This window comes from Aegilops tauschii, chromosome 5 (assembly GCF_002575655.3).
Source record: "Aegilops tauschii subsp. strangulata cultivar AL8/78 chromosome 5, Aet v6.0, whole genome shotgun sequence".
Lineage (NCBI taxonomy): Eukaryota > Viridiplantae > Streptophyta > Magnoliopsida > Poales > Poaceae > Aegilops > Aegilops tauschii.
This window is the reverse complement of record NC_053039.3, coordinates 259,264,374-259,271,527: the sequence shown is the minus strand read 5'-3', so window position 1 is coordinate 259,271,527 and position 7,154 is coordinate 259,264,374. Positions and strand designations below refer to the sequence as shown.

The window sequence follows — 7,154 nt, the reverse complement described above, 5'->3', positions numbered from 1 at the left end:
CCGAACGCCGAAACAGAGCACACCTATGGCCATGCTCGCAGTCACCGAAAGCAGCCACCGCACTTGAGCCCTTCTTGGCCAAGCAAGCGGCTGGATCCATCAACAGCGCACAAGCTTGGTTCCCGTGCGCGCAGAGCGTCCAGGAGGAACACGCAGGCAGCGCCGCAGCGACCGCGGGCAAATTCTCCCCAACGCCGCCTCCGAGTCGACGTGGGCACCAGGAGGACGCGGGGTTATCGCGCCGCCGGAGCTAGGAATAGGATTTCGTCCTGCTTTATATATAAATTAAATATTATTTTGTTCAGAAATATGTAAAGTAAACATCGAATTGTGTACACGGGCGAAGACACAAAGTGATGGGTACTCTCATAAAATGCCGATCCTACACTATAGGTATCATGCAGGACACGACTAGGCTACTAAAATAAAGCATAGAAGGATTTGAGTACAACGTCACATAACGCTCTAAAACACGTAAGCTTCACGACAACATCCTCGGAAGGGATAACGACGCTAAGCATCGCCACTGCCGAGTCCAGACGGACAAGGGTTTTCACTCGAAACCTTGACATGGAGAAGAGAACCACGATGACGTCCTCAAGAAGAGAGCGGTGCCCACAGGCGTCGTCGGCGGCGGCGACAAAGCGCAGAGATTTCGCTCGACAGTTCTACCGTGCCACCATGAGGCCTCCAGGACAATGCAAGACGACATCAGATCCCCCAGATACGGATCGGGGCTTGCCACTACCAAACACAGAGAGCACGTCTGAGCCACCCACCATCACACCTCTTGCCGCCCACACGACCAAGAGGGAAACCACCATCGTCAAAATGGTGCCCGCTAAAGAGCCAACCAAGCGGACCACCATCCGGGGCCGCCACCCCGGCCTCCATGTCCGAGACCCCGTCCAATGCCCACATCACCGCGGTGCCGGAGCTCGCCATGCCGTGCCGACCAAATCGAGTCCGGCTTCTATTAGTCGTGCATCGTGCCGGCCAAATCAAGCCTGGCTTCCATTCGTGTACCGTGCCCGCCAGATCAAGTGTGGCGACCGCGAATCAAACCTGCCATGGCGAGGAGCGTTGGCGGCAGGTCCCTCTCCTCCTTTCTTCCATGCAGATCGTCGGACTCGAGCTGGGCAAATGCAACGGCCGGCCGGATCGAGGCCGAGTCGACCGGATTCGACGCAAGGATCCCAGACAGGAGGAGAAAGTCAAAGGAAGGAGCGGCAGCGGGCAAGGGCGGCAGCCATGGTGGCGACAACAAAAGGAGTGACAGCGAAGGCTCCAGCCATGCCGACAAAGGCGGGAGCGGCAGCGAGCTTCGTAAGGTCAGAGGAGCTGGCCATGGCGACCCGATGGCCGGCGAGCGAGCAGAGGCGGCGCTCCGGTCACGCCCGGGAAGAAAAGGGCAACGGTTGGTGCGTCGCGAGAGTGGTAGTAAACTTTGCGGCTGCCTCCGAAGTGCCCAAAAATTTCACGAGAAGCCATTTTTCCGGCTGCCCCAAGAATTTGGAGGGCTTTTTTGCCTTCTCGTGCCCTAAAAACGGCCGCACGTATGTTTCTCTGCAACCGGGCCTTTCGTAAATTATCAACCGATATTTTGTGAAGGATCTGTCTAGGACACATCTAGATGATGTGACATAACTATGTCACATCTAAGCTGAATTCTGTTTGTCGTTTATATTTTTTGTCTTAGTTCTTTCTTTTTTGTAGTTCTTTCTGTTTCTTGTTGCTGCATTATATATTTGTGGGAGCTTAGATGTGATATCCTTAAAAAACAGCACTCCCTCCGTTCCTAAATATAAGTCTTTCTAGAGATTCCAACAAGTGACAACATACGGAGCAAAATGAATGAATCTACACTATAAAATATGTCTACATACATCCGTATGTTGTTGTCTATTTGAAATGTCTAAAAAGACACGAAGTAGATGTGAATTAGACAAACTGTTTTGCCAAATGAGCACAGCCAAAAGAAGGTAGTCACTGTAAAAGTAGACAAGCTGCAAAATGCAACAAGTAATTTAGCAAGATTAGAGCAGAAGACTGGCATTTAAGAGCGTGGCACATCTCCCATCGTTTTATTTCAAATCCCAAACACAGCGCAGCATAGTACCCTACAAATCCCACTGCAAAAATCCCTGAAAACCACATCCAGTGGTTGGCTTATCTGTCCACTACTTGACATATCACACCTACATCCTCCATTGCCCGTAGTCGTCGTGTCCTTCAAGCTGCCTCCTCAAGCAGCATCTGATCGAAGTGCCACACTCCTGCATTTCATCCAAACAATGTAAGAAACCGGGGAAACCCAGACGATAGAATGATGCAACAGTGTCCAGCAAAATACTGACCGTGGCCTTTGCCGACTCTTCTCAGCTGCGACACATACTCAGAGATCTTCTTGATGGCGTCAACCTTTCACATAAATTTGAGATGTTTCTACTTAGTAAAGCACACAATAAACATATCTGACTAGCAAATGTCGTATGCTACATGTCTCGTTCTGTATTAACCAGAGAGTATGGAGGTTTACCTGCTCCTGAAGGAATTCACTCTCAACAAAGTCGGTCAGCTGAGGATCATTGCACCTTGTAGCTACCTGTTAATTTGGGGCACCTCGTTTTAGATTCTGCATCTCGGCATTGCATATCCCTTTCACAATAATTCAGCTGTAAGTAAGCATGGAAGAGCGAGCAACTTACACTGTGCAGGTTGTGCAGTTTCTCATTCACCAGCTTTTCAAGAGCTAGAGCCAATTCCATTGCTGACATTACGAGAGAGGCACAAGTTAAAACATAGGGTATCAGATGTTGCTTTGCTAGCAAACGTATAACCATCAAAACTTGTGTATCACAGGGTTCAAAAAAAAAAGTCAGGGAAACTATAATAATAATTTCAAAAATCTTAGCTACTTTGTGTTACAAATAATCAAAAGGCCATCAAATAGCTGTGAGTGTAGCGAGAACAGCACGCAGCTGATACCCATCTGGACATACCCATCTGAACAATATTGAGAGATCTGACCTCTCCTCAACAAGGCCATTAATTTATCCTCCCCTAAAAAAATGATGCAAATCCTAACTCATACAACCAGATTCACCCTAAGGTTTACTTAACTTTTGCAACAACATCGAGTTTTTGTATGTGTTCCTGATCTGGCAACGCATCCGAACCACTCCAGACAACTCAAGTTTCAAATGAACAACCAGACACTCGTTATCACACAATAAGCACATCACATGCATTCCCCATGTAATGTAACGCACTGTAATAAAATGCAAAGATGTCCAGAATAACTGTATAAGGAAGGCAACTTACCATACAGGGCATCGCCTTTCTCAGGATGGTCGAACTCTGTTAAGGGTGTGACGATTGACTGGAGCCTCACCCTCCCTCCACGTTTGTTCTGGTCGACACAAGAATACACGAAGCATGAATATATGCAGCACGGGGCAACGATCTGGACCAATCAAAGCTAGCAATTAGAGAGGTAGAGAAATCGATACCTGGTACTCCATGAGCTTCTCGGCGTGTCCTCTTTCCTCATCGCTTGACTCCTTGAAGAACCTGCAAGAACAACGGCGCATCAGAACACTGTACTGGTAGATTTTTAACGAATCCACCGGGCCAGATTTGGTGGTGTGGTGAGTGGGGACTTACTTGGCAAATCCCTTGAGAGCAACGTTGTCGCGGTCGAAGTATGCAAAGAGGGAGTGATACGCGTACGAGGCATTGTACTCCACACTGCAATGGCAGTTTTAAAGATTAAATCGACAGTCCCATCCATTTCGTATTGAAATCATAGCGGAAACAGAGTCTCTTTTGTGGCAGTTTAAAACGGTTTCACGATCCGTACACAGAAATAGTGCTTCTGCATGATTCGTCAGAGAAACACGCACCGGAGAAGAAGAAGAATTCATTTTATTTCTACCAAGCGGAGCAACACTCACTTGATCTGCTCGTTGAGGGCGGCCTCGCACTCGTCGACGAACTTGTGCCTGGCGAGCGACTGGTCCTTGCCCTGCGGCACGAGCGAGAGCTCCCCCTTGAGCTCCTCGAACGGCTGGAACATCACCCCGCTGAGCACCTCCTTCCCCTTCGCCGCGGCCCTGCAGCAGACCGCCGACCCTGCCGCAGACGGCAGGGCCCCCGGCAACCTCACCGAACCGGCGGTGAGCCCCGCCCCGGAGAGCTGGCCAACCGCTGCGGCGGCGGCGGTGGCCGGAGACGGCGCAACCCTAGGCAACATCTCGAACCCGAACGGCGGCGGCGCGCTTGCTATTCCGGAAATTGGGGGAGCGGGATTTGGTTTGTGCGGTGGAAGGTGGGAGAGGTGAAGGTGGGAGAGGTGGAGGTGGGGATAGATATAGGCGCGTGGTGCCCGCGGATCCGCGGCACGTGGACGGCGGAGATGGGCTGGGAGGGGCGGGGGCGCGTGGGGTGCGCGTGGCGGGCGAACGCACGGGCGGGGATATTTTGGGCTGTGTGGTGGTGGTGGAGCCCGGTGGCAGCGGAGGTGGAGCGAGTTCTGCCGGTCGTGTAGGGAGGAGAACGAGCATCTGGTTTCGTCTTCTCTTTTGTGCAACATGTATTATTGGGATTTATTTCATGTTTTTGGACGTGCATTTACATTTCTTTATGGACAAGATTATCTGCTATGATTCTTATATAGGTGGAAGTAATGTATTTAACTTCATCTTTTGCTACTTTCGGCACAAGCTATATGCTAAGTCATTAGTGTACAGTCGCAAAAAAAGAGAGTCATTGGCGTATGTTTACGGATCCGGCTTGCCTGCTCCCTCCCCATGCTCCCATCCGTGCTCCCACCTCATCCTACGGCTGTCTTTTTTCTCTTTTCCCTTCTAATCTAATCATCCCCCCCCCCCTCTGATTTTAAGGAGATGGGGCCGGGCCTTATTTTGTTCCAATCAAATCAAGTCACGTACGCAGGAGCACGGATGGGAGCATGGAAAGGAGCAGTCAAGTCTCGTCCTATGTTTACAAGCCATAAGGGTGGTCACAATGGAAGGTTATCATAGTGGGGAATAACTTTAGGTCAAATAAAGATTAAAACACATGCAAGTATTAAAAAAAGATTTCTATTGCCCGGCTCGTGGCACTTGACTTGATCTGTGTGCTGATACGGATCAGGTGACATGCCCACAACCAGTCACGTTCTAACTTGCGGGCACCCATCCGTTTGATTCGAAATGGACAAATCAGACCAAGAACTTTAACAAGAAGTCATTGTTCATGATGTGATGTAGACCAGGTACTGTAGAAGTGCACTGTAACTATCTCACCGTTTATGTCGATCTGTATGTCGATCCTTGATTGGACGGTCTGGGATGAGGGCAAGTCACCATACTGCTCACCGGTGACTCGCTCAAGCAAGTCGCCGGATCTCAGTCCTTTGCGTGCATAGGATTGCAAAAAAGAAGTTTGAGTGGATTGTAATTATTTCATTGTTATTCCTTTGAAAATCAAACCAAAAGAAAAAATCTTCATTTCTCACGTGTCATTTTTCCGCACCAAATGGGTAGATAGTGGTTCTCAACGTATGACCAAATCGTTTTCCTTTGCTCTTGCTAAGCGGTGGCGGCGGCAGATCTAGTACCTTCCAGCTTAGCCGGCCAACCTGATTGTTCTTTCCTCTGTCGGTTGCTTAGGCGGCCGGTGGCAGAGAGGAGAATCCCTAATTCTTGGTTTCGGCTAGTAGTTTATGTTACAGTTTCTTTTTCTCATGGGGGCGACATTCAAGCGGATGGTGGCATCTCCTCTTCAAGTTGCTTTTCCGGGTTTCGAACCTTCTCGAGTTTGTCCATCAGGACAGAGTTCCGGTGTAGATTCCCGCCGTCTCCTTAGGGTGGCGAGGTTAGGGTTTCCTCACTCCGTGTTCATGATGTCGGCATATGGTAGCAGGCGCTTAATCTTGATTCAAGTGTTCAACGACGACGACTCTGACTTCATGGTGCCAGTCCATAGGTCCATGTGCAAGAAAACTTCCCGGCTGTCAATGGTAAGGTCAGACTAGCTCCGGTAGAGGAGCGGCAACAACGGCGCGTCGATGACTCGTTCTAGTAGTGGTTGTTCAGTGCTGCAAGAACCTCGATGTAATTTTTATTACGTTGGGGTTGTTTTGTACTTCGGGCGAACTTTTATATTCCTTTTCACAAAAGCAATAATCTAAATGGTGTGTGGTCAACTGCAACCTTCCACTGAACGAACATCACTAGAAATCTTTAAAAAATCAGGAAAATACAAGCTTAAGTGCAAAGCCAAGAAAAATTAACCCTGGTGGTCTAGTTCTGCCAAAGAGAACCTAAGAGCATCTCCAATAGAAGATGCAAATTTGGAGATGTAAAATAGGAGATGTAAATTTTTATATCTTCAAAACGTGCATTTACATCTCCAAAAAAGAGTCAACTCCAACAGATGATGTATATTGGAGATGTAAAAGTAGTGCTCCAACAGATGATGCATATTTGAAGATGTAAAACTACTACTCGAAGCGACGGCAACCGAGCTTCCGTGGCATGGCGGAGGCGTGGTTGCGGATCGACCGGCGGCGGCCGAGCTTTGAGACTGTGGGGCGGCGCAGCTGCGAATCGAGCGTCGGCGGCTGAGCGTGGAGTCAAAAGGAGGAGCCGGTGGGGGTAGTGTTGGGGAACGTAGTAATTCAAAATTTTCCTACGATCACGCAAGATCTATCTAGGAGAAGCATAGCAACGAGCGGGGAGAGTGTGTCCACATACCCTCGTAGATCGAAAGCGGAAGCGTTAGGTTAACGTGGTTGATGTAGTCAAACGTCTTCACGATCTAACCGATCCAAGTACCGAACGTACGGCACCTCCGTGTTCAGCACACGTTCAGCTCGATGACGTCCCTCGAACTCTTGATCCAGCTAAGGGTCGAGGGAGAGTTCCGTCAGCACGACGGTGTTGGTGATATGATCCGTGTAGGGCTTCGCCTAAGCACTAAGACGCTATGACCGGAGGAGTAAACTGTGGAGGGGGCACCGCACACGGCTAAGAGAACAATTGATGTGTTATGGGGTGCCCCCCTGCCCCCGTATATAAAGGAGGGGAGGAGGAGGCTGGCCACAAGGGGGCGTGCCATGGGGAGGGACTCCTACTAGGACTCCAGTC

The 7,154-nt window shown here is 49.6% G+C and overlaps 1 protein-coding gene across 1 annotated transcript; it reads right to left on the bottom strand.

The window, feature by feature from the left end:
* Positions 1 to 2,055: 2,055 nt before the first annotated feature.
* LOC109769587 (ferritin-1, chloroplastic) lies at positions 2,056 to 4,353 on the bottom strand. Its single transcript, XM_020328318.4, has 8 exons — positions 3,957 to 4,353; positions 3,667 to 3,750; positions 3,513 to 3,573; positions 3,325 to 3,412; positions 2,709 to 2,770; positions 2,540 to 2,605; positions 2,358 to 2,421; positions 2,056 to 2,276 (listed from the first exon to the last, which is right to left on the bottom strand). The coding sequence occupies exons 1-8, from the start codon at positions 4,253 to 4,255 to the stop codon at positions 2,233 to 2,235; spliced, it is 768 nt and encodes a 255-aa protein (XP_020183907.1). The 5' UTR covers positions 4,256 to 4,353; the 3' UTR covers positions 2,056 to 2,232.
* Between the last annotated feature and the right edge of the window lie 2,801 nt (positions 4,354 to 7,154).